General features: G+C 37.9%; 1 protein-coding gene across 1 annotated transcript; it reads left to right on the top strand.

Annotated features, from left to right (window-relative positions):
• The first annotated feature begins 95 nt into the window (after positions 1-95).
• myo7ba (myosin VIIBa) lies at positions 96-27,636 on the top strand. Its single transcript, XM_077716966.1, has 45 exons — positions 96-110; positions 1,113-1,214; positions 1,294-1,446; positions 2,395-2,579; positions 3,135-3,256; positions 3,813-3,955; positions 4,028-4,141; positions 4,969-5,122; positions 5,537-5,613; positions 5,701-5,820; positions 6,811-6,950; positions 7,995-8,205; positions 8,295-8,430; positions 8,557-8,732; positions 8,824-8,964; positions 9,838-9,996; positions 10,071-10,163; positions 10,223-10,317; positions 10,384-10,468; positions 11,297-11,515; positions 11,602-11,808; positions 11,872-12,087; positions 12,161-12,325; positions 13,042-13,335; positions 14,038-14,328; positions 15,527-15,646; positions 15,707-15,880; positions 16,902-17,129; positions 17,199-17,366; positions 17,430-17,550; positions 18,219-18,345; positions 18,417-18,759; positions 19,623-19,741; positions 20,267-20,421; positions 20,511-20,664; positions 21,875-22,030; positions 22,871-22,976; positions 23,034-23,147; positions 23,903-23,990; positions 24,058-24,164; positions 24,900-25,085; positions 26,050-26,166; positions 26,249-26,332; positions 26,420-26,539; positions 27,374-27,636. Exons 1-45 carry the CDS (start codon positions 96-98, stop codon positions 27,464-27,466), a joined length of 6,693 nt encoding a protein of 2,230 aa, XP_077573092.1. The 3' UTR covers positions 27,467-27,636.
• The last annotated feature ends 165 nt before the right edge of the window (positions 27,637-27,801 follow it).

Below are 27,801 nucleotides of genomic sequence, written 5' to 3'. Positions count from 1 at the left end.
TGTTTGAAACTCATAAAAATCTGGGATGACTTTATAAACTGGCCTATGACAGAAAAGAATGTGATAATTGTTTTTCTACTTACAGATTTCCACTAATGCATCTCTCTAAGGTAAATAAATGATTTATTTGCTTTTGAATAGTTTGTTAGGTTCTTATTTTAAAAGTCACTTTTAAAAACACTTAACTTTATTCCTATTTTTTATGAATCATTTCATGATGACTTATTAATGTGTTCACTTTATGGTGAAGCTTTAAATCTCAATTTATAATGACAATAAAGGCATAAAATACAAGTATTTTTCTTCTCAAACGTGACTTTAAAAATCATAGCAGACAATATTTTGCAAATGTACTTAGATATTAAACAGTGCCTAGATATTAAACAGTATTTAGATATTAAACAGTACTTGGATATTAAACAGTATTTGGATATTAAACAGTACTTGGATAATAAACAGTACTTAGATATTAAACAGTACTTAGATATTAAACAGTACTTAGATATTGAACATTACTTCAATATTAAACAGTACTTCAATATTAAACAGTACTTAGATATTAAACAGTACTTAGATATTAAAGAGTACTTAGATATTAAACAGTACTTAGATATTAAAGAGTACTTAGATATTAGAGAGTACTTAGATATTAAACAGTACTTAGATATTAAACAGTACTTAGATATTAAACTCTCTCTTAGATATTAAACTCTCTCTCAGATACTAAACAGTACTTGGATATTAATCACCACTTAGATATTAAACTCTCTCATTAATATAATTTTGAGAGCTTTCTGTCACCATTTGACCGGCGAAAAGACCAAAATGGACCAAAAGACCGGCGACCAAACGTCCGAGCACCGAAAGCGACATGATCTTCAATTCTGGTTGTGATGTCACAACAAGAATTGTTGATTGGAGTGACTCTAAAATTGTAGTTTTTAATTTTTTTATATATTTTTTTTCAAAGCCAGATTTGAGTACCAAATTTGTCAAATGACAGACATCAACACAGTCATTTTTTTCATGTTCTCACTTGACCACCATTTCATAGCACCTTTTTAAAAAAAAAAAACATTGTCCTGGCATAAACTCTTTATTTCATCAACTAGGGGGATTTTGTGTGGGTCGACAATGGGGCCGGGGTCCCCATCGGAGCCCAAGTCCAACTCACCGATACGGGACAGCTTCAACTGATTGATGATGAAGGAAAGGTATTTCAAAAAAAACAACAAACATTTATACCAGAAAAAACCAACCCTGTCTACCGTCTTAACCAAAATTGTCTATTAGGAGCACAAGATCACCAGGAAGAACGAGGGCGGCCTCCGTCCCATGCACCCCACTTCGGTGCTGGGCGTGGACGACATGATCCGTCTGGGGGACCTGAACGAGGCCGGGCTCCTCAGGAACCTCCTGGTGCGACACAAAGACGGACTCATCTACGTAAGTCCGCCCCACCCCATCCATTTTTTTACATTTTTTATGAGGGCTCGTAATCGTCTTCCTCCTCCTCCGCCCTGGACTTTGCTCTTGACATTAATCGCTGGTTTCCGTGACGACAAAAAGGAAACGAGATTGACAATTGCTTTGTCACGTGTCGTCGCAAATGTTGTAAATGTCAAGCTGACTAACGCGGGTGGCAAAATGACTAGTTAGTTTATACTTTTTGTACATAATTACTGTATTTTTTCGCATATAAGCCGTATTTGTACCCAAAACAATGAAGGGTGCGGCTTATATGCGCATAAATTAGAGTTGGGTGTGGCTTATATGCGCATAAATTAGTCTTGGGTGTGGCTTATATGCGCATAAATTCGACTTGACATGCAAAAAACACCATAATGCAAGAAAATGCGGCCGATAAGGTCATTTATTTCAAAATAGAGAAAAGATAAACTGATAAAACAGTTCAGAATATTAATTTTGACGTCAATAAATAAAATTCAAGAAAAAAAACAAACCGTATTTTGCATAAAATGTGAAAAAAACTCACTTGTTTCTGCAATTGTTCGCTCAGGGTGCCGCCATCTTACCTAGAGATGTTTACTAGACCAATACGGATACACTTCCTGGTTGTACTGGTCACATGACTTCCTTTTTGAATTAGTCTACTTGTAGGCAATGTGCAATACAGCAATTAATTTCAAAGTATCTCAAAAATACCACAATTTTTGCCTCATATTTTCCCTTCAAAGTAACATTATTTTTCTCCCTATTAAAACTACAAATATGGAGGTGAAAATTGTCAATCAGCGTGCGGCTTATACGAGGGAAATTGTCAAATTCAACCATTTTAAGGCCATTTTAAGCCTTATACATGCTAATATGCGAAAAAATCTGTGAGTTAGCGTGCCAATCCTTGCTCTAAACGACAAACCTTGCATTTTTCAGACATACACGGGCTCCATCTTGGTAGCGGTCAACCCCTACCAACTGTTGCCGCTCTACACGGCCGACCACGTTCGCCAGTACACGGACCGGCGGCTTGGCGAGCTACCGCCGCACGTTTTCGCCATCGCGGACAGCTGCTTTTTCAAAATGCGCCGCAATCGCAGGAATCAGTGTTGTGTTATCAGGTTTGGTTATTATTATTATTTTTAAAAGTACCGTATTTTTACGACTATAAGGCGCACCACATTATAAGGCCCACCCCCAATGAATGACATTTTTTCCATATATAAGGCACACTGTATTATAAGGCGCACTGTCTGTCTATTTTGGAGAAAATGTCAGACTTTTAAGTGCGTTTTATAGTCCTGAAAATACGGTAATTGCTATTGACTGCCAGGTATGAAGCACTCACTACTTTACAGTCACCTCTAGAGCCAGCCATTGTTGATGTTTTGGATTTTTTTGTATAAAATCTTGCAGTGAGGGAGGAGCTATATGATGAAAGATTTTGTAAACTAAGATGGCTGATCTGCATATTTAATAGTATTGTTTCAGTTCAGGCGTTTGTGTTTTTTTTTTAATATCCGACAGTGGTGGTTTTTCGTTTTTGGTTTTCTGTTTTTTCCATATATAAGGCGCACTGGATTATAAGGCGCACTGTCTATTTTGGAGAACATTTAAGACTTTTAAGTGCGCCTTATAGTCGTGAAAATACGGTACTGACTGAGTTTCCACTCTAGCGGCGAATCGGGCGCGGGCAAAACGGAGAGCACCAAACTCATGTTGCAGTTCCTGGCGGCCATTAGTGGGCAGCATTCCTGGATTGAGCAGCAGATTCTGGAAGCTAATCCCATTTTGGAAGGTAAACCCATACCTGTCAACTGGTACGTTCTCGCCGTAATTGGTACAACTGAAAGCCCATTTTTATATTGGTACGCTGTACACATGAAAATGGTACGCTAAACGGTGATTTTGAGAAAAAAAAATAAATTAAGGCACTTTCTAGCCATTTTTCACCATCCGCCATTGTTTCTTCCCGGAAACGCATGTCTGCCAAGTGATATATGTACCGGCGCCTCTGATTGGCTAAAAAAAAAAGATCATGATAAACATTTCGTTTTGTAACACTTTCACCATGTGATTTCCGTTTCCTGTTCCCTTGTTTATGTTTACTTTCATTTGCAAAAAATTACAAAAAAGTAAAGTGGTAAGATTTTCCATGTATTTATACATATATGTAAGGGCGAAAACAAAATTTGGTAAGATCACAAATGGTTCGAGGTTGACAGGTATGTAAACCACTAAAGTAGTGGTGCGCTTATACTATTTTTAATTTTTTAAAGTTTTTGTGGGAGCATTTTTTTAGAAGTATTCTTTCATACTAAGTGACTCCTCCCTCCTACTTAAAAATCTTTCAGCTTTCGGTAACGCCAAAACAATCCGCAACGACAACTCCAGCCGTTTCGGCAAGTACATTGATATCAACTTCACCAAAGGGGGCGCCATTGAGGGGGCTCGCATCGAGCAGTACTTGTTGGAAAAGTCCAGGGTTTGCCGACAGGTTGGTTTGTGACAATTCTTTGGTGAGAGATTTGTTTGTTTGTTTTTAAATCCAAGTCTGTTTTGTTTTCAGGCACCCGAGGAGCGCAACTACCATATTTTTTATTACATGCTGATGGGAATGCCGGCCGAGCAGAAGAAGATTCTTTCGTTGGGGAACGCTGCCGAATACCACTACCTGACTATGGTACCCAACACTTGCTCGGACCATATACAATTTCCATTTTAAAAAATTAATAGAAAAAAAATAATAATCTACCTCATTGCTAATGTCCTAAAATAATTTTTTAATCAGATTTTTGATACTGATCTACTTTTCTTTAAAACACAATGACTCTAATATACTACGCTAATTCTATAAAAAATATTAGAAGATACATTTAAATGTGTAACAAGTGGGACAAAATCAACATTAACAAAAATCACTTAAAAAAATGACCATAATAGTTATCTTATTATTGATTTGAATGCTTTTACTGTCATTATATAAGTGCACAAATAACAACACACAAATAATTAATAATCAATAAATATTAACTAATAATTAATAAAAATATGAACTAATAATTAATAAAAATATGAACTAATAATTAATAAAAATATTAACTAATAAATGATAAATAGATATTAACTAATAAATGATAAATAGATATTAACTATAATAAAGAAATATCAACTAATAAATAATAGATAATAAAGAATATTAACTAATAATTAATCAATAAACATTAACTAAAAAATAATCAATATATATTCACTAATAAATAATAAAGAAATATTAACTAATAAATAAGTAATAAATATTAACTATTAAATAAATATTAACAAATGAATAAGTAATAAATATTAACTAATACATAATTAATAAATAGTAGCTGATAATTAAATATTCTATAAACAATAACTCATACATAGATAATTGATCAATAATAACTACCAAATAAATAATCGATAAATAACAAATAATCAATAAGTCGTCAACAATATAAAATTTGAATGTTTTGATCTGACTAGGGGAAATGCACCAGCTGCGAAAGCCGTGACGACGTCAAGGAATACGCCCACTTCCGCTCGGCACTCAAGATCTTGATGTTCGGCGAGAACGACACCTGGGAAATCTGCAAACTTCTGGCGGCCATCTTGCATATCGGCAACGTCAACTTCGAAGGTGAGTGAAAACCTAGATTTTTTCAAATTCTTTGCGTTAACTCCTCCAAGTCTTAAGATTCGGGTCTTCTTTAGTCTTGACTCTCCAATTTTTTGGTTGCAGTTCCTCAAAGACTTTTGATTTTTGGCCTTCTGCTCTTCAAATCTTAGGTTTTGGTTTCTCCTAGTCTCAGTTCTTCGATTTTTCTTGGTTCCACAAAGTATTTTGGATTTGATTGGTCGCAACTAACTATCTCAGTCTTAACTTTTGGTCTTGGATTCTTCAATTTCTTGGTTCCAGTTTCCAAAGTCCTGCTTTATTAACTTAGTCCTGGATTCTTCAATTTCTTGAGACTTAATATCAACTGATATTTTAATTGTGATTTGGCCCTGGCGCCTCAAGAAAAACCCTCCAGGTCTTAATTTGTCATTCCAGGAACCATCTTAAATAACCTGGAAGCCTGCGAACTCAAGACATCGATGCATTTTGACATGGCCTGTCAATTATTACAGGTTTCTCAAGCTATTTGTATAGAAATTATGTTAATATAGGAATCATTTGGAATGTTCCAGACTTCAGACGTCCACTTTTTGTCTCAGGTTGACCCAAAAGTTCTGGAAAAGAGCCTCACTCAGCGCTCCTTCATGACTATCAGGGAGAGCTTGAGCAAAGTTTTGACCTCGACACAAGCTTTGGATGGCAGGGACGCCTTTGTCAAGGTAAAAAAATATATACCGTATTTTCACGACTATAAGGCGCACTTAAAAGTCTTACATTTTCTCCAAAATAGACAGACAGTGCGCCTTATAATCCAGTGCGCCTTATATATGGAAAAAAACTGAAAACCAAAAATGAAAAACCACTACTGTTGGATATTAAAAAAACACAAACAATACTGTTAAATATGCAGATGCCATCTTAGTTTACAAAATCTTCCATCATATAGCCCCCCCCCCCACTGCAAGATTTTATACCAAAAAAAATCCAAAACATCAACAATGGCTGGCTCTAGAGGTGACTGTAAAGTAGTGAGTGCTTCATACCTGGAAGTCAACAGCAATTACCGTATTTTCACCACTATAAGGCGCACTTAAAAGTCTTCAATTTTCTCCAAAATAGACAGGGCGTCTTATAATCCAGTGCGCCTTATATATGGAAAAAACGTATTTAGGTTCTACAGTCAAGTTTGAAATAGAATAAGGCTGGAAAACAACAAAATCTGTACCGACACTGATAAATGCAAAAAATGTATTGAATAAACAATAGTACTTCAACCAATAGTGGCCTCCACGCAGAATAAAAAAAAATCCTAAAAAAAAGTACTGTATATTTTTCTCCAAAATAGACAGGGCGCCATATATATGGAAAAAATTAAAATGTTCCATTTATTGAGGGTGCGCCTTATAATGCAGTACGCCTTATATATGGGAAAATACGGTATACAAATATCGGTAAAGTGACTAACTTTTACGTCCAAGTCTTAGTTTTCAGTCCTCAACTTTGAGTCTGCCAGTACAAGGTAGTAAGTACTCTTATTCCAAAAGTAGTTTGACAAATAAAAATGCAGAAAAAATGAAGGGTCAAGCGGGCATTTTGTTCCGTTGCTGAAAATGATCATCCGTGAGAATATAAGCGTGCGTATGTGTGGATCTTTTGTGCTTGGGCATGACGGCTTTATGACAGAAATGATTTTCTATCCGCTCTGCCAGGCTATTTATGGTCGTCTTTTCATTTGGGTGGTGGACAAAATCAATGCGGCCATTCACAAGGCGCCCGAGGAGTCGGACGAGGTCAGGCGCTCTATCGGCCTCCTGGACATCTTTGGCTTTGAGAACTTCCACACAAACAGGTCAGTGTTCTTTCTCCTCCTTCACAGTCCACGTCCTCATAACATCACTCACTCACTCTATCTAGTAGATCTTTCGCACAATCATCTACCACTACGACTAGTACTACTACGACTACTTTTACTACTATTTCAGCTCCCTCTAGTGTGTCCATAACATAACTCACTACAACATCTACTACTATTATTACTACTACAACAACTACTACTACAGTTCCATCTAGTGTATGTTTCACACAACCTCCCTACTACTACTACTACTATTATTACTACTACTACTACTACTACTACTATTATTACTACTACAACAACTACTACTACAGTTCCATCTAGTGTATGTTTCACACAACCTCCCTACTACTACTACTACTACTACTACTACTACTACTACTACTACTATTATTACTACTACAACAACTACTACTACAGTTCCATCTAGTGTATGTTTCACACAACCTCCCTACTACTACTACTACTACTATTATTACTACTACAACTACTACTACTACAGTTCCATCTAGTGTATGTTTCACACAACCTCCCTACTACTACTACTACTACTATTATTACTACTAAAACTACTACTATTACAGTTCCATCTAGTGTATGTTTCACACAACCTCCCTACTACTACTACTATTATTACTACTACAACTACTACTACTACAGTTCCATCTAGTGTATGTTTCACACAACCTCCCTACTACTACTACTACTATTATTACTACTACAACTACTACTACTACAGTTCCATCTAGTGTATGTTTCACACAACCTCCCTACTACTACTACTTCTACTACTACAGTTCCATCTAGTGTATGTTTCACACAACCTCCTACCCCTACCACTACTACCACTACTGCTACTTCAGCTTTATATAGTGGATGTATACTACAACTACAGCTTTAGATAGTAGGATGTATAACACTGCCCCCTCCTACTACTATCCGCAACTCTGGGATCTATGTGAATAACTACATTTTTTTACAGTTACTTACAGTAGAGTTGCATTTTTACTTGTTTTTTTTTCTCCTGGATTTTCCCAGCTTTGAGCAACTGTGCATCAACTACGCCAACGAGCAGCTGCAGCAATTCTTTGTCAAGCACGTCTTCAAACTAGAACAAGAAGAGTACGCCCGGGAAAGCATCGTTTGGGAGCGAATCGACTACAAAGACAACCAGGAAACCTTGGACGTCCTCGCCAACAAGTCCCTCAACTTGCTGGCCCTCATAGACGAGGAAAGCCAGTTCCCCAAGGTCCAAAAACGCCTCATTTTTCCTTTCAGGCCCGAGTCAGCCTGTTTCCGAAAGATCTAAAGTTTTTCGGATACTTGTGTACCCTTCAGGGTACGGATACCACCATGCTTCAAAAAATGAATCAAGTCCACGGGAAGGGGACTATTTACATTTCGCCTAAGAACAACTACGAGACTCAGTTTGGAATCAGTCATTTTGCAGGCGTTGTCCACTACGACTCCAAAGGTAAAAAACACCAAAAAACTACATTTCATTGCAGTCTCCAAGGGATGGATTCTTTTCATCCTGTCGTAAAATGGCCGTTCTTCAAGTAAACAACAATTGCCAATCCTTGTTTTTTTTGTCCTGAAGGTTTTCTGGAAAAAAACCGAGACGCCCTAAGTCCAGACCTTCTCCAACTAGTAGAGACGTCCACTAACAAGCTGCTCAAACTAGTCTTTCACAATCAGATCTCCCCCAACAACACCAACGCCAAGATCACAGACAACCCCAAAATGGTCATCACAACTCCCAAAAACTCACTACGGGTAAGCTATTATCATTCTGAAACCCTGGAGCCACAACTAGTCAAAAAAATCCTTCAAAACCTCATCAAAATCTCCCGTCTTTACGTCTTAGCAATTGAACGACGGCAAGAAGAAAACTCCCACACTGACCAGCCAATTCCGTCAATCCCTGGAGTCCCTGATGAAAACCCTGACGGGGTGTCAACCATATTTCATCCGCTGCATCAAACCCAACGACTACAAGAAACCGATGGTAAGCACGAAGCAACCCGTTAATAGCCCCATGTTACGACTCCCCCTGATGGTAAGATATACCAGGGAGTCGCAACTACCACAGCAGAAGGCGTACCCTCATTTAATGACATGTTTCCATATATAAAGCGCACTGGATTATAAGGCGCACTGGATTGTAAGGCGCACTGTCTATTTTGGAGAAAATTAAAGACTTTTAAGTGCGCCTTATAGTGGTGAAAATACGGTAATTGCTATTGACTTCCAGGTATGAAGCACTCACTACTACACAGTCACCTCTAGAGCCAGCCATTGTTGATGTTTTGGATTTTTTTGTATAAAATCTTGCAGTGGGGGAGGAGCTATATGATGGAAGATTTTGTAAACTAAGATGGCATCTGCATATTTAACAGTATAGTTTCTGTTCAGGCTTTTGTGTTTTTTTTAATATCCGACAGTGGTGGTTTTTCGTTTTTGGTTTTCTGTTTTTTCCATATATAAGGCGCACTGGATTATAAGGCGCACTGTCTATTTTGGAGAAAATTTAAGACTTTTAAGTGCGCCTTATAGTCGTGAAAATACGGCAATCAAAGTCTAGAAAGAGGAATACCTACGTATATAAATCCAACAAACTATATGTATACCCCGGATAATCTAAACTTATCTCAAGTCCCCCTATGCAACCCAAAAAATATTAACTTTGCTAACATAAATACTAAATATAAAAAGGAATAACATACTCACAATATCAGGTGAAGCTAGGGCAATTAAACTTTACTTAACAATAAACAATGTGCTTTCTAAAGAAAGAAAGGACTCCACTGCCTCAGCATTTAAAATCACCGCCAGCCAATCGAGTCAAAGTCAAGAATCAAACATTTTATTTCGTCTACAGCTGTTTGACCGAGAACTCTGCCTACGTCAACTACGTTACTCTGGCATGATGGAGACCATTCGAATCCGCAAAGCCGGCTACCCCGTGCGCTATACATTTGATGAGTTCCTGGACCGCTACAGGGTTCTTCTCAAGACCTACATCTGCGACCCGCAAAAGGTACAAAACACCAGCGTGCTGTTTTAGATGGTCAAATCCACAAAATGTAATTTTGTCTATCGTGGTTTGGATAGGAAAGCAAAGAGAAATGCTGTGAAAGTATCTGTGAATCTTACCTGAGTGGACAAGGCGACTGGAAGACTGGAAAAACAAAGATCTTTCTTAAGGTAAGTTGACTTTTTATTTCAAAAATGTTAAAAAATCAATGAAAAACTTGCTTTTTTAGGACTTCCATGACACTATGCTCGAAGTGGAGCGAATGAAAGAACTGAACGCCAAGGCACTTTTGATGCAGAAGGTTCTACGAGGATATAAATACAGGTAGGGACAGATCCTAAAGTAGGATTGGACACCAATTCTTATATATTTTTTGTTTCATGCTTGTAGGAAACAGTTTGTGAAGAAAAGAGCTGCCGCACTCGTCATCCAGAAACATTGGAGAGGACACAAAGGCAGAAAAGTTTATCGTGTGGTAAGTCCAGGCCACTAAATATTACCCTTAAACTTAATTAAATGTGTTCAGACTGGAACCATATTGGACATTACAGTCATAGTCCTCCAAATCGATATTTAGGGCTGACTGTTTAGCCTATTTTAGCAGATTCCTCTTCAAACTCCATTTTCAGGGCTGACTGTTCACTCTATTTTTAGCATTTTTTAGCAATAATGGCTGGCTCTAGAGGTGACTGTGTAGTTCCATTCAACAAAATAACTGTATTCAGCCAAAGCACCTTCTCTCTTCATCCATTCATCCATTCATCCATCCATCCATCCATCCATCCATCCATCCATGCATCCATCCATCCATTCATCCATTCATCCATTCATCCATTCATCCATTCATCCATTCATCCATTCATCCATTCATCCATTCACCCATTCACCCATTCACCCATTCACCCATTCACCCATTCAGATTTCTGAACTGCTTTATCCTCACTAGGGTCACGGAGGGTGCTGGAGTCTATCCCAGCTGACTTCAGGGACACCCTGAATTGGTGGCCAGCCAATCACAGGGCACAAGGAGACAAACAACCAATCACTTTTAGCTAGAGGCAATTTAGAGTGTCCAATTAGCCTAGCATGCATGTCTTTGGAATGTGGGAGGAAAACCGGAGTACCCGAAGAAAACCCACGCAGGCCCGGGGAGGACACAGGACACAAAAAAATCCACACTGGTGGACCAACTTGGATTTGAGCCCCGGTCTCCACCCGTGAGGCCGACGCACTAACCACTCATCCACTGGGCATGTTCATTAACATGAATAATACTAATTAAATACATCAAATCCTATTTTAGGTGCAGAAGGGCTTTGGCAGGCTACAAGCGGAAATTCGCTCCCGCCAACTACACGTTCAGTATAAGAAGAAACGTCAGGCGGCCATCTTGCTCCAGGCCCAAGCGCGGCGCTACGTGGCTCGCCAAAACTGGAAGCGCAAGAGGAACGCTGTCATCCTTCTTCAGGCACAAACCAGAGGCTTACTCGCCAGAAGGGCTCGCCAGAAAATGATGAGAAATGTAAAATATCACCACCTCAAAGTATTTCGGCTAATTACGAGACCTTTTCTAACAAGACCCTTTGGATATCTTCATATGTTTCCTAGATGTTTCTATCGGCCCAAGAGAAAGAAGCCGAACGTCGGGCGGCTTTGGAACGCCAACAACACCTCGAAGAAGTCCTGAGACAGAAGAAGGAGACGGAATCTCGATCCCAAACCGAGTCCATCATGGACCAGCAGGTGGACGACATCTTTGGCTTCCTTCCCGTCGTAGTTGGCGGGCAAGAGGGTCAAGCACCTGAAGGTTTTGAGGTAAAGGACCTATAAAAACATCCCAAAAGTTATTTTACGTCAACCCTTGTTGTTTTCCGCAAGATTTTGGAGAACAAGCAGCTGCTCATGGACTCCATCGACCTTGACACGGTCTCCATTGAGGACCAAGAACTTCTAGAAGAGGACCAGGATGAGTTAGATGAATATCCCTTCTCCAAGTTGGCGTCCATGTACTTCCAAGGCGGTGCTTCACCCTCACATATCCGACAGAGGTTGAGACGTCCGCTACTCTACCACGAGGACGAAGGAGACGTTTTGGTACTTTGCTTTTTAAGTCTAACAGCCCGTTTCAGACTGTTTAAGTCTTTTATCGTCTTTGTGTGGTCTCCAGGCCTCGTTGACCGTCTGGTGGATTATTTTGAGGTTCATGGGGGATCTTCCGGAACCGAAAAAGCAGTTCTTGGTTCAGGGGAACTCGTCGCAAGAACGTTTTCTTAGCCAGGATGTCATCGAACGAAAGGACAGACGTCTCAGCCACATGGTCGGGTTGGATCAGGTACACCAGACCCCTTGAAATACAGTGGGACCTCGGTTATGGCGGTTAATGGGGAGTCGCAAAAACTGAAAATCCGCGAAATAGGGGCACCCCTCCAGAAATGCTTAAAAAATGTATAGTTTTTTTATAGTTTTATAGTTGTATACAGTACAGCATATAGAATATGGGTAGAGAGAGAGTGAAATTCATGTTATAACAAAAAAAACCTGTAAAATATGTTGTCTGTTTACAATAACAATTGAGGGTCTAGAACACTGTTCTACCGAACAATTTACTGTATTAAAATAAACCTCCAGAAAACCTGAAACTGTATTAAAATAGACCTCCAGAAAACCTGAAACTGTATTAAAATAAACCTCCAGAAAACCTGAAACTGTATTAAAATAAACCTCCAGAAAACCTGAAACTGTATTAAAATAGACCTCCATAAAACCTGAAAGTGTATTTAAAGTGGATTTCCTGGTTCTCATGAAAAATGTCGAAAAAAACGACTAAGTCAAACTGCAGTGTCTCGTATAAATAAGTCCGACGAATTTCATTGTAATATTTTTCATTATTATTATTTTTTAAATATTTTTGGATATTTTTAATTTTTATTAAAAAAAACGTGAAGCTCTGAAGCCGCGATGGTGGAACCGTGAAGTAGCGAGGTCCCACTGTACATCACAAGAGGACTTTTCTATCACCCTTACCTTTCCATACTTCTTTGTTTTTAGCGAGTACTCCGAAACAAAAAAGTTCCGCAGCCCTCTGCCGTCCAGGAGGAGTCCACTCCCAACAGAAAAGGATCCATCTTCACCGACCTCCTATCCAGGAACAAGAAGGCGGCGCCGGTTGAAGGAGCCCCAAACGCTCGAGTCTACACCGTCCCGGAAGGGAGTCCTCGCGCCAGGAAGGGCTCGACCTTTACCGACCTTCTGTCCAAGTCTAAGAAAAATGCCAATACGCAGGAAAACCCAGTACCTAGATCGTCATCTAGCTTGAGGAAACCCTCAATCATTATGGAAGAGGTAAAATCCATATCTGTCAATCTTGGCCAATTGCTCCTCTTGTTAATGATCAAAAAAATTAACTTAACTTAACTAAAATACAGGAAAAATGTATAAGTTGCCAGGTTAGAAAAACGATGCAATTTATCTTGGATAATTACTTCCCTTGTTAATGATAAAAAAACGTATAAAATACAGGAAAAATGTATAAGTTGCCAGGTTTGAAAAACGATGCCATTTTTCTTGGCCAATTAATGATTAAAAAATCTTAACTAAAATACAGGAAAATGTAAAAGTTGCCAGGTTTGAAAAACAATGCCTTTTTTGACCAATTCATGATCAAAAAAACTTATAATATACAGGAAAAATGTATAAGTTGCCAGGTTTGAAAAACGATGCCATTTTTCTTGGCCAATTACTCCCTTGTTAATGATCCAAAAAACTTATAAAATACAGTAAAAATGTATAATTTGCCAGGTTTGAATAACAATGCCACTTTCTTGGCCAATTAATGATAAAAAAACTTATAAAATACAGGAAAAATGTCTAAGTTGCCAGGTTTGAAAACCAATGCCATTTTCTTACCCAATTACTCCCCTTGTTAATGATTAAAAAACGGGAAAAATGTATAAGTTGCCAGGTTTGAAAACCGATGCCATTTTCACCGCAATGTCAGAACATTTAATCTCAAAACCTTATGAAAAAATCTTTATTCTCTTTTAGTCAGAGGACCAAACAGAGGTATCCAAGAGTCCCACCTTGGAAACAGTCAAGGAGGACGCTGGCGAAGTCATGATAGGCGAAGGTCCCACCTTGGACAGGACCCTGACGTCTCTGGAGAAGCTCCACATCATCGTGGGCTACGGTATCGTCCGGCGAGACCTCCGCGATGAAATCTATTGCCAGATCTGTAAGCAGCTCCACCAAAACAACAACCGCAACAGCTACTTTCGAGGATGGATTCTCCTCTCGCTCTGTCTTGGCGTCTTCCCGCCCACTGATCAGATCATACGGGTGAGGAGGCCATTTTTTTCATTCGACAGTGGTACCTTGATATACACCAGCAGTTTGAGATACGAGTAGAATTTCGGGCAAATGTTTGTCTGGAGATGCGAGTTGAATTTTGGCCAAATGTTTGTCTATAAATGTGAGTCAATTTTTGGGCAAATGTTTATCTTGAGATACAAGTAGAATTTTGGGCAAATATTTGTCTTGAGATGCGAGTCAAATTTCGGGTAAATATTTATCTTGAGATACGAGTAGAATTTCGGCCACATGTTTGTCTTGAGATACGGGTAAAATTTCGGGTAATTGTTTATCTTGGGATATGAGTAGAATTTTGGGCAAATGGTTGTCTTGAGATACGAGTAGAATTTTGGGCAAATGTTTGTCTTGAGATGCGAGTAGAATTTTGGGCAAATGTTTGTCTATAGATGCGAGTCAATTTTTGGGCAAATGTTTATCTTGAGATGCGAGTAGAATTTCGGGCAAATGTTTGTCTTGAGATGCGAGTAGAATTTTGGGCAAATATTTGTCTTGAGATGCGAGTCAATTTTTGGGCAAATGTTTGTCTTGAGATACGAGTAAAATTTCGGGTAATTGTTTATCTTGAGATACGAGTAGAATTTTGAGCAAATGTTTATCTTGGGATACGGGTAAAATTTCGGGCAAATGATTATCTTGAGATACGAGTATAAATATATATATATTTGTGTACTAGTACTACAAATTTGTGTACTTTCGTATACTAGTACTACAAATTTATGTACTTACATGTACTAGTACTACAAATTTGTATATTTGCATGTACCAGTACCACAAATAAATATTTTTTATTGTGTGTACCAGTACTACAAATTTGTTTACTTGTGTATACTAATACTACAAATTTGTTTACTTGCGTATACTAACACTACAAATTTATGTACTTACATGTACTATAATTACTCATTTGTGTACTTGCGTGTACTATTACTACAAATTTGTGTACTTTCGTATACTAGTATTTGAAATTTGTTTAGAGCCGGGAGAAGAAAAGTATCAAAATCTAAAACAAATTGAGAATTAAGTTTAGTGCAAGGTTATATTAAACTTATTTTTGAGTGTGTCTGCATCGTAATCCATGTTAATTTCAATTTGTTTATGTTATGTTACCAGCGCATTGCCATGCAAAAAGTCCATATTTGTTAATTTTGTTATATTTCTGCTACAGTACATCCAGAGTTTCATCCGCTCGGCCCCGAGCGGCTACGCTTCGTACTGCTCGGAGAGGCTGCGTCGCACCCTCGTCAACGGCGTGCGAGGGGAACCTCCCGCCTGGTTGGAACTTCAGGTGCCGAGCCTCGTGGGATTTTACGCCGAGTTTCGGAATTTACGGCCATTTTTTTTACAGGCAACCAAGACGAAGAAGCCCATGATGGTGTCCGTCACGCTGATGGACGGTCGCGCCGTCAACCTTCCCCTGGACTCGGCATCCACGTCCAAGGAGATCTGTGAACTGGTGGCTAACAAAGTCAAGCTGAAGGACACCTTTGGTTTTTCCCTCTACGTGGCTCTCTATGAAAAGGTAAATATCCTCGGTTAAGACAGGGGACTTGTGTATACTAGTACTACACATTTGTGTGTGTACCAGTACCACAAGTAAAAATTTTTGTGTGTACCAGTACTACAAATTTGTTTACTTGTGTGTACTAATACTACAAATGTGTGTACTATTACTACAAATGTGTGTACTTGTGTGTACTATTACTACAAATTTGTGTACTTTTGTATACTAGTACTACAAATTTGTGTACTTGCATGTACCAGTACTACAAATGTGTGTACTTTCGTATACTAGGACTACAAATGTGTGTACTTTCGTATACTAGTACTACAAATGTGTATACTTGCATGTACCAGTACCACAACATTTTTTTCTTGTGTGTACCAGTACTACAAATTTGTTTACTTGCGTGTACTAATCCTACAAATTTATGTACTTTTGTATATTCGTACTACAAATTTGTGTACTTTTGTATACTAGTATTACAAACGTGTATACTTGCGTGTACTAGTACTACACGTTTGTATACTTTTGTGTACCAGTACCACAAATATTTTTTATTGTGTGTACCAGTAAAACAAATGTGTTTACTTGTGTGTACTAATACTACAAATTTGTGTACTTGCTTGTACTATAATTACACATTAGTGTACTTGCGTGTACTATTACTACAAATTAGTGTACTTTCGTATACTAGTACTTGAAATTTGTTTACTTGCGTGTACTATTATTACACATTTGTGTACTTGCTTGTACTATTAGTGCAAATTTGTGTACTTTCGTATACTAGTACTTGAAATTTGTTTACTTGCGTGTACTATTATTACAAATTTGTTTACTTGCGTGTACTAATACTACAAATTTGTTTACTTGCGTGTACTATTACTACAAATTTGTGTACTTTCGTATACTAGTACTACAAATTTGTGTACTTGCGTATCCAGTTGAAATGGATTCTACATACAATTCCCTCGTTTACTAACTATAGCACAACACGTTTTTTGAGTTCCACATTAATAACCCACCGACTCTCGTTTCCCAGGTGTGGGCCCTAGGCGGCGGCCGCGAACACGTCATGGACGCCATCTCTCAGTGCGAGCAGGAAGTCAAGCGCCGAGGCGGACAAGAGCAGCACGCCCCCTGGCGCCTGTTCTTCCGCAAAGAGATCTTCACGCCATGGCACGACTGCGCCCAGGACACCGTTAGCACCGAGCTAATCTACCGCCAGGTCATCCACGGCCTGAAATCCGGCGAGTATCAGGCGGAGAAGGTAAACATGGACGCCGACCAGTCCGGCGACAAAACCTTTTGACTTTTTTGCCCCTCCTTCTCCATTCAGGAGGACATTTTGGTCAAACTCACCGCCCAACACCTCTACATCCAACACGGCTCGCAGAACGGTGGCGAAGCGGTCAAGGAGGCGGTTCGGGCCTGCGTCGGAAACTCCCTGTTGGAGTCCAAGTCCGAAGCCAAATGGGTACAGATGGTTAGCACCGCCCACGCTCAGGTAAGTCACGTGACATCGCCCGGGAGATGGCCATTTCTGATTGGTGGGCTTCTTTGGCGCCAGAATTTCAACTCGAGTGGCCAGCAGCTAACGGCTAATTCCGTAAAAGCTGAGATAGTGGACTACGCTCGGGAGAAGTGGCCCATTTTCTTCTCCAGGTTCTTCGAGGTGGTCAAATTGTCAGGTAGGACTCCATTTAATCCGTAATTTATGAGAAGGAAACTTTCAGTGGTTAGTGAGGATGTGTCATGTGAACAGTTGTCGCCTTAAGATGGCCGCCGATAGGTAACAAATGTTGGAAAAGTAAGATAACATATTTGTGTAGTCTGCTTTTAGCCTATCATACTAATATTTGAGTCATTTTTCCTGTTTTTTTTTAAAGCAGTCTGTTTAGACCAGGGGTGTCAAACATACGGCCCGCGGGCCGGATCCGGCCCGTCTGGTGGTTTGCTACGGCCCGGGGAAGAAAGCTGCATTGTATAAAAAAATGAATTTTCTTTAAAATTTGTAGTTCTTGTATTTTCCACTAGGGGCGCAGTGTGTTAGTACGTGCGGACAACATGAATTGACATTTATTTATGTTCTTATGTTATTCTCTTGTTCATATTATATTGTTCATAATGTCAAAGAAAAATTCTGTGAATAAACATTTTGATAATTTACTTATTTTTTGCACTAATTATTAGTATTAGTGACTAATACAAAGGAAAAAAAGTGGGCTTATTGTTAGTTCTATGTCATTTTGCAATGAGTTTGATCTCAAATTAAGCTGGATTCGGCCCGCAGACCAAAGGGAGTTTGACACCCCCCCAAAAAAATAGAACGAAAATAAACCTTTTGGTAAATTTGCAGGTCCTCCACTCCCAAAAAACAAGTTCATCGTGGCCGTAAACTGGACTGGCATCACTTTCCTGGATGAGCGAGAAAAGAGACTCCTGGAACTCTCTTTCCCAGAAGTCACTGGGGTTAACTCCAAACGGTAAAAAACAAAAGAAACTAAACTTTCCACCTTTTAAAGAAAACATTTTAACCTTTCGTTCTTTTTTGCAGAGATACTAAAGCCCCAACAGTGTCCTTAGTAACCCTAAAGGGAGACTTCACCTTAAGTGGATCCACCGTGGAAAACATGGCCGAGTTGGTCACTATGTTTCTCAGTGGATTGACGGAACGGTCGCAATATGCCGTGACTTTGAAAGAAATGGAAAAACCCGACGACCCAACGTTCCTATGCTTCCAAAAAGGCGAACTCATCGTCATCCTCAAAGAAAACGAGTTCTCGCAACAGCGTGGTTGGATTAATGGACAAAATCACAGAACGGGAAAAACTGGGGCCGTTCCAATGGAGGCCATTTTGATCTTGCCAACACTCAGCAAACCATCCAATGAAGTCATGGTATGGAAATACTTTGTTTAAAACCTATTTTTGAGATACAAGTAAAATTTCGGGCAAATGTGTATCTCAAGATAGGAGTAGAATTTTGGGCAAATATTTGTCTTGAGATACGAGTAGAATTTTGGGCAAATGTTTGTCTTGAGATACGAGTAGAATTTTGGGCAAATGTTTGTCTTGAGATACAAGTCAAATTTTGGGCAAATGTTTGTCTTGAGATACGAGTCAAATTTTGGGCAAATGTTTGTCTTGAGATACGGGTAGAATTTTGAGCAAATGTTTGTCTTGAGATACGAGTTAAATTTTGGGCAAATGTTTGTCTTGAGATACGAGTAGAATTTTGGGCAAATGTTTGTCTTGAGATACGAGTAGAATTTTGGGCAAATGTTTGTCTTGAGATACAAGTCAAATTTTGGGCAAATGTTTGTCTTGAGATACGAGTCAAATTTTGGGCAAATGTTTGTCTTGAGATACGGGTAGAATTTTGAGCAAATGTTTGTCTTGAGATACGAGTTAAATTTTGGGCAAATGTTTGTCTTGAGATACGAGTAGAATTTTGGGCAAATGTTTGTCTTGAGATACGAGTAGAATTTCGGGCAAATGTTTGTCTTGAGATGCGAGTAGAATTTCGGGCAAATGTTTGTCTTGAGATGCGAGTAGGATTTCGGGCAAATGTTTCTCTTGAGATACGAGTATAATTTTGGCCAAATATTTGTCTCGAGATACGAGTAGAATTTCGGGCAAATGTTCATCTTAAGATACGAGTAGAATTTTGGGCAAATTTTTATCTTGAGATACGAGTAAAATTTACTTCTAACGTTAACTTTTGGAATAAATGTCTAATGTTTTATTCATTTCTACATCAGAGTCTCCTCAAACTGTCTCCAAGTCAGAGAAAGAGCATTCTGGCCAATCAAAAAGACACTGGCACATTTGAGCTAGTGGCTCCAGTTACCTTGAAGGAGTTTTCCCTTCAGTATTTCAGGTAAATCCACCTTTGTTTTTTTTTTAAACACATTCTATTTGTTTTTTATTGCTTAAAAAGCCGGTTCCTACATGCTTGTTTAGGACCAAAAGACAATTTTTGCGCTATTACAAAAAATCTTTTGAAAAATGGGCGTTTAACAAATTAAATATTGATTTTACACAATTATAGAAGGTAAAGAAATTAAACCACTCATTTTATTAGGATCCGACAGCTGTTTCTGGCCACCATAAAAAAATTCAACTCTCTACGTTGCACGATTTGGACAAACATAGCGAGAGAATCTTAACATACACACACTCACAACCATAAATCACATTTTATAAGGATTTTAGACAATTAGAAGTTGAAAAAATACATGCAACTCGTCTATCAGGATCTGACCGCCATTTCTGGCCACCAAAAAAAATGTCAACTCTCTACGTTGCACGGTTTGGACAAACTTAGCGAGAGAATCTTAACATACACACACTCACAACCATAAATCACACTTTATAAGTATTATAGATAACTTTATGTCTACAGGCAGCCCACGATGGATGTAAACCGGCAAGTCATCGCCCGAAACGCCGCCCCCGAGCGTCTGTGGTTGAATTCCCGCGAGCCCATCAGACAGCCGCTTCTCAAAAAGCTGGTGGGCAACAAGGAGCTGAGCCAAAAAGCCTGTTTGGCCTTCACTGATATCCACAGTTTGCTTTTGCACCACCTTAAAAATGGCCTCCACACTATCCAAATGTGTTCGTTTCTGCCTTGACTTTTGTGTGTGCACCCGTCTTAAAGTATATGGGAGACTACCCTACCAAGCAGATGCAGAGTCCACTGGAACTCACTGACCAGATTTTTGAACCCGCCATGGAAAACGAAATCCTCCGAGATGAGATTTACTGCCAGATTATGAAGCAGTTGAGCAGCAACAACAACCGGTAAGGGTCTTCTAACCATCAAAATATACCGATTACAGTATTTTCACTACTATAAGGCGCACTTAAAAGTCTTACATTTTCTCCAAAATAGACAGTACGCCTTATAATCCAGTGCGCCTTATATATGGAACAAAAACAGAAAACCAAAACCGAAAAACCATCACTGTCGGATATTAAATAAAAACACAAACGCCTGAACTGAATACTCAATACTGTTAAATATGCAGATGCCATCTTAGTTTACAAAATCTTCCATCATATAGCTCCTCCCCTACTGCAAGATTTTATACCAAAAAATTCCAAAATGGCTGGCTCTAGAAGTGACTGTGTAGTGAGTGAGTGCTTCATAGCTGGAAGTCAATAGCAATTACCGTATTTTCACCACTATAAGGCGCACTTAAGTCTTACATTTTCTCCAAAATAGACAGTGCGCCTCATAATACAGTGCGCCTTATATATGGAAAAAAATAAAATGTTTCATTCTTTGAGGGTGCGCCTTATAATGCGGTGCGCCTTATAGTCGTGAAAACACGGTAATTTTCCTCTCAACTTTTTGGTGAACTGAGTTTGGATTTCCTCCTAACTTTTAAGATTTCAGTAAAATCAGAATAGAATTATTTTCCTGCATCCTTTCCATTCATGACCAAAAGCTTCATTCATTTCCAATGGGGAAAAAAATGAGGTCATATCAATTGGAAGTGACATTAAAAACCCACAAAATCTAGATTGAATGACAAAGAAAATGCCCCAAAATCACTAGTCAATGATTTTAAACATGCAAAAATAGATTCTGGAATGCCGCAAAATGTTTTTAACGTATTTTCCCAACTAAAAGGCGCACTGCATTATAAGGCGCACCCTCAATGAATGACACATTTAATTTTTTTTCCATATATAAATCACACTGGATTATAAGGCGCTATTTTGTAGAAAATTTCAGACTTTTAAGTGCGCCTTATAGTGATGAAAATACAGTATTCATTTATGAACTTATTTATAACCTATTTATTAATGTCTAAAATGTCTTATTCTGTGTCTGTATTCTCACCCTCTTGCTACTGTGACAATAACATTTCCCAAAACAGGATGAATAAAGTTATCTAATCTAATAAGTACCCTGAAAATGAACTACCAACCCAAAATAAAGACTATCTTTCTCCTGCCATGAACATGTCCTCATTTGTTCTTCTTCTTTGGAACATATTTGTAGATTCAGCGTGGAGCAAGGATGGCAACTCCTCTGGTTATGCTGTGGCCTCTTCCCTCCCAGCCAATCGCTTTTGAAACACGCCCAGCGTTTCCTGGAATCGCGACGCCGAGAGACACTTGCTGTCGACTGCCTGAAACGACTACAGAGTTCTTTAAGGTCAGGAGGTCGCCATCCCATGTCTTTCTTTCTTCCTTCTGACTAGTAAATAACATTTCCGTCCATCCTTCCTGATAGGTTCATTAATAATTACCCTTCTCTATAATTATCAATCACTGCAGGCAAACATCTTATTTAATTACTGTATTTTTATGACTATCAGGCGCACCGCATTATAAGGCGCACCCTCAATGAATGACATTTTTTCCATATATAAGGCGCACCATATTATAAGGCGCACTTTCTATTTTGGAGAAAAATCTAAGACTTTTAAGTGCGCCTTATAGTGGTGAAAATACGGTAATTGCTTTTGACTTCCAGGTATGAAGCACTCACTACTTCACAGTCACCTCTAGAGCCAGCCATTGTTGATGTTTTGGATTTTTTTTGTATAAAATCTTGCAGTGGGGGAGGAGCTATATGATAGAAGATTTTGTAAATTAAGATGGCATCTGCATATTTAACAGTATTGTTTCAGTTCAGGCGTTTATGTTTTTTTAATATCCGACAGTGGTAGTTTTTGGTTTTTGGTTTTCAGTTTTTCCCATAAATAAGGCGCACTGGATTACAAGACGCACTATCTATTTTGGAGAAAATGTAAGACTTTTAGGTGCGCCTTATAGTCGTGAAAATACGGTAATAACAATTAAGGTATTTAACAATAATAAACAGAGGGAACTAAGAATAAGTGGTAGATATCCATCTGCTGGTAGCAAGAGTCCTTGACGACTTCTCAAACAGTTCTTGTGAAAGGACTAGATGAATGGTTACAACTTTAAATGATTAAATACACATATATATAATAGTATTACAGAATAAACCCAACATTTTCTAACCCAGAACGGAGCCTCGGAAGTTTCCACCCCATCAAGTGGAAGTGAACGCCATCCAGCAGAACAGCACCCAAATCTTTCACAAAGTTCATTTCCCAGATGACACGGGAGAGGTACTGAATCTTCCACGTTTTCCCGCATTTGAAACTGAAGAATTTTAACTTTTGCAGATATTTGAGGTGGCAACCAGTACAAAGATCCGAGATCTCATCAGGAATATTTCCGGGAAGCTACGACTGAGTACAGCTGATGGTTTTAGTATCTTTATTAAAGCACATGACAAGGTGTGTTGATACTTATTCATTTACTGTATTTTCTGGCACATATGGCGTATTTTTTGCTAAAAAAAATGATGACTGAATCGAGGGTACGGCTTATATGCGCATAAATTGGACTTGACATACACGAAACGTCATAATGTAAGATATTATGGCCGTTACGGTCATTTTTTTTCAAAATGGAGGAAAGATAACCATAAATAACGCTAAATAATATTTATTTTGACGTCTATGAATGACATTTAAGATAAAACGTATCTTCCATAAAATGTTTTAACCAGAGAAATTGTCAAATTTAACTATTTTAAAGGTAAGGCTTATACGCAGATGCGGCTTATATGCGAGAAAATGCAATATTAAGTCACATGATCAGCCAGATTTATGTATTTTTTAACGTCCAGCTAAGGGTTTAGTTGAGTTTTTTAAGCAGAAACATAGAAGTGGACAATTATTAGAAATTTAGAGAGTATTTAGATGTTTTATTTAGATTTTTTACTGTTTTATAGAGTCGAGAGTCATAAATATAAGATATTTACTTAGATTTAAGTAAATGTTTTGCTTATTTGCACCATCTTATGACGATTTTTAAACTGTTTTGGCAAGATTTATGTTTTTCGTTCATATTCCGACTCACCACACAATAAACACAACAAGTCTCGATGACGATTACCTTTAATTCTTTCTTTAGTTTCAACTATACCGAAAAAAAATCAAAAATTCTGTGCAACTTTGGATAATATATGTTATTATTTCAATTGTAGGTCCTTAGTTTGAATGACAGCGACTACTTCTTTGACAGTCTCAAGCAGATCACTGATTGGTCCAAAAAATCCAAACGTATTAAAGATGGTAAGTCTTGAATTTTGGAGATTCTCTATGAACTTTTTATGAGATTTTTTTTATGTGTTTCATGCAGTTAGTCCAGTCGGAATGCCCTACCAAGTCTTCTTCATGAGGAAACTTTGGTTTAACGTGATTCCGGGTCGAGATTTGCAAGCCGACTTGATCTTCCACTTTCCCCAGGTACCAAATCAGAGAACCATGATAGGTCATTATCTTCCAAAAAATGACAAACTCAACACAAATTTGTCTGAATGCTTCTAAATACCTTAAACCAAACTGTGAGATATTTGTTACCGTATTTTCACGACTATAAGGCGCATCGCATTATAAGGCGCATCCTCAATGAACGACATTTTTCCATATATAAGGCGCACTGTATTATAAGGCGCACTGTCTATTATGGAGACAATTTCAGACTTTTAAGTGCGCCTTATAGTGGTGAAAATAGGGTAATTGCTATTGACTTCCAGGTATGAAGCACTCACTACTTTACAGTCACCTCTAGAGCCAGCCATTGTTGATGTTTTGGATTTTTTTTGTATAAAATCTTGCAGTGGGGGAGGAGCTATATGATGGAAGATTTTGTAAACTAAGATGGCTGATCTGCATATTTAACAGTATTCTTTCAGTTCAGGCGTTTGTGTTTTTTTAATATCCGACAGTGGTGTTTTTTTGTTTTTTGCATATATAAGGCGCACTGGATTATAAGGCGCACTGTCTATTTTGGAGAAAATGTAAGACTTTTAAGTGCGCCTTATAGTCGTGAAAATACGGTAATTATGGTTAAAACCACTAGAAATGGCTAAAACATTTCCTGTCTTATTATCATTTTGAGTCGAGCTAACATTTAGCATTAGCCTATAGTCACCCCGGGTTGTAAAATTGAACAAAATGGCTGCACTTTGTGTCTTTCAGGAAGTTCCCAAATACTTGAGGGGTTACCACGTGTGTACCAAGGATGACATGGTCCAAATTGCTTCCTTACTCTTCCGCCTGAAAGCGGGTAACGACAAAAGTCAGTTTGCAAGCATCCCGAAGATTTTGAAGGATTTGGCGCCGCTGGATCAGCTTAAGGCCTTGTCTGAAAACGAGTGGAAGAAAGTAAGACTGTCGTACATTATCGATATTTTTGGTCAAATGCGTTTGCAGGCAGATAGCGGCCTGTGCTAACTATTTGCGATTCCCATGTGGAGTTAGCATTAGCATTTGCCAATAGGATTCCTGGCAACTTATACATTTATCCCCGTATTTTATGTTTTTTTTGTCATTTCAAATTGTGTACGCCGTATTACAACTTTTTTTATAGGATATTTTGGGATATTTTTTTGTAAACGACTTTTTTATGGGATATTTTTGGATATTTTTTTGTAAACAACTTTTTTATGGGATATTTTTGGATATTTTTTTGTGAAGACCATCTCGTTCTAATCATTTTGGCTCGAATCTGGATGGTCTCGGTCTCTGGGTTGCTCGGACGTTTGGTCGCCGGTCTTTTGGTCGCCAGTCTTTTGGCCACCGGTCTTTTGGCCGCTGGTCTTTTGGCCGCCGGTCTTTTTGGCCTTTTTGGTCGCCGGTCAAATGGTGACAGAAAGTTAATTGTTGAAACCAGCTCTCAAATAAATATATATTCATGAGAGAGAGTTTAATATCTAAGAGAGAGAGTTTAATATCTAAGTACTGCTTAATATTTAAGTACATTTGACAGGCGACCAAAAGACCGGCGACCAATCATCCGGACACGTATAAATATAGCGTGTCAGCAAGCAATGTACCCATACAGTCAAGCTGTCAACATCATACAGCGACATGATCTACACAATCTTGAATTTAGAGCATTCTGATTGGTCACCTCGTCCACTTCCTGGAAAATTTTAGACTAAATTGCACCCTACGTGAGTAAAAAATGGGGTTAGCTATTTATACATTTTGTACTGGATTAATAAGGGGAATTGCAATCATTAATAAAGGTAGAAATTAACCCAGGTTGCCAGGTATGCAATAGCAACCACATCAACATAGCATTGACTGTTAGCATACTCATTAGCTTCTGTTTTGTTGATATTAGAGCATCATGGCCGCCTTCAACAAACATGAGGGAATGAGTGGCGATGAGGCCAAAGTGGCGTTCCTGAAGCTCGTCATTCGTTGGCCAACGTTCGGCTGCGCCTTTTTTGAAGTCAAGGTGATCCCCTCTTGCGCCCCCATCTGTTTGTTTTTTTCCCAATTGAGTCGCCACATTGAAGAGTTTTTTTTTGTCATTTCAGCAAACGTCCGAGCCGAGTTTCCCAGATATTGTGCGGATCGCTATTAGCAAGCAAGGATTGACGGTCATCCATCCCAAAAGCAAGGTTGGTTAAAAAAGTGTTTCAATGTGAGGAGGCTTGGCGTTTTTTTTTTTTTTTTACTTATAGAGGCCTCTTGTTGTTTTGATTTAGGAAGTGTTGGCCAATCACCCGTTTAATCGTATCGCCAGTTGGTGCAGCGGCAGTACTTATTTCCACATGACCATCGGCAGTTTGGTGGCGGGAAGCAAATTCTTGTGCGAGACGTCATTGGTGAGGGACATTTTGTGACATTTTGTGGGGATGTACGCCCCAAAAATGCATACATAAAAAAATAGAAAAATACAAATGAAAATAAATGAATAAATAAATGTATACATGGAAAAATTACAATAAAATAAATAAATATAGAAATAAAATAAATAAAAATATATATACATTGAATTTAAATAAATAAATAAATAAATAAAGAAATACAATAAATAAATCAATATATAGAAATAAAATAACTAAATAAATATAGAAATAAAATACATTAAATACATAAATAAATATAGAAATAAAATAATAAATTAAATACATGCAGAAATAAATATAGAAATAAAATAATAAATTAAATACATAAAGAAATAAAGACATAAAAAATAATTAAATAAGTAAATATAGAAAAAAATAAAAATAAATAAATATATAAATAAAACAATAAATAAAGTAAATAATAAATCTAGGAATAAAAAAAGATAAATATAGAAATTTAAAAAATAAATAAATATATATATTTTAAAAATACTAATAAATAAGTACTGTAAATAATTTAATAAATAAATAAATGAGTAAATAAATAAATGGGTAAATAGATTAATAAATACATCAATGAATTATATAATACATAAATGAATTATATAATACATAAATACATAAATTGAAAAATAGAGGTACCAGTTAGTAAATGCTAACCTTTTAGCAAGGTAAATACATAAGTGCAATTCATATAAATATATAAATATAAGAAAACATGGAGTATAATTAAATAAGGGAAAAGAGGATATTTGAGGACAAATTTGGCCATTATTTTGTTCCATTCTTCATGTCACCTTTTCAAAACAGGGCTACAAGATGGACGACCTCATCACGTCCTACGTCAACATGTACATGCAAGAAAGAAGGCCGATACAAAACAGAAACCAGCGCTTCAACTGATTGATTCCTTGACAAGTATCCTTACATACCAGCATCAATTCCTCTTAGAAATTTGAATGTAAACAAGCATAAATCAACTGTAACTCCAATGTTAAGTATTTATTTAATCAATCCTCATCTAATTCATTCTTTTTCTTGATCTTATAACAAATAAAAGCTCATTTTATGCACTTGGATTATGTTTTATTCTATTTTGATCACTTTTGCGTGTCAGAAGATTTGAAGTTTTTTATTATTTTGCTTATATTAACTATCTTGTGTTCATTTTTTTATTATTTTTAAAGGAATGCACAGGTTGAACATTTGCAACGCTGGCTGACAAGTTTGTCCACCGG

Source organism: Stigmatopora nigra, chromosome 5 (genome assembly GCF_051989575.1).
Source record: "Stigmatopora nigra isolate UIUO_SnigA chromosome 5, RoL_Snig_1.1, whole genome shotgun sequence".
Classification (NCBI taxonomy): domain Eukaryota; kingdom Metazoa; phylum Chordata; class Actinopteri; order Syngnathiformes; family Syngnathidae; genus Stigmatopora; species Stigmatopora nigra.
Note: the sequence above shows the minus strand (reverse complement) of the source record. Positions and strands in the feature narration are given on the sequence as shown.

Excerpts from the sequence above, each read along its gene's own strand:
- myo7ba (XM_077716966.1), top strand. Across the intron at positions 18,346-18,416 it reads ACTGGGGTTAACTCCAAACG|AGATACTAAAGCCCCAACAG; the intron begins GTAAAAAACAAA and ends TCTTTTTTGCAG. Across the intron at positions 20,422-20,510 it reads AGCCTGTTTGGCCTTCACTG|CCGTCTTAAAGTATATGGGA; the intron begins ATATCCACAGTT and ends TTGTGTGTGCAC.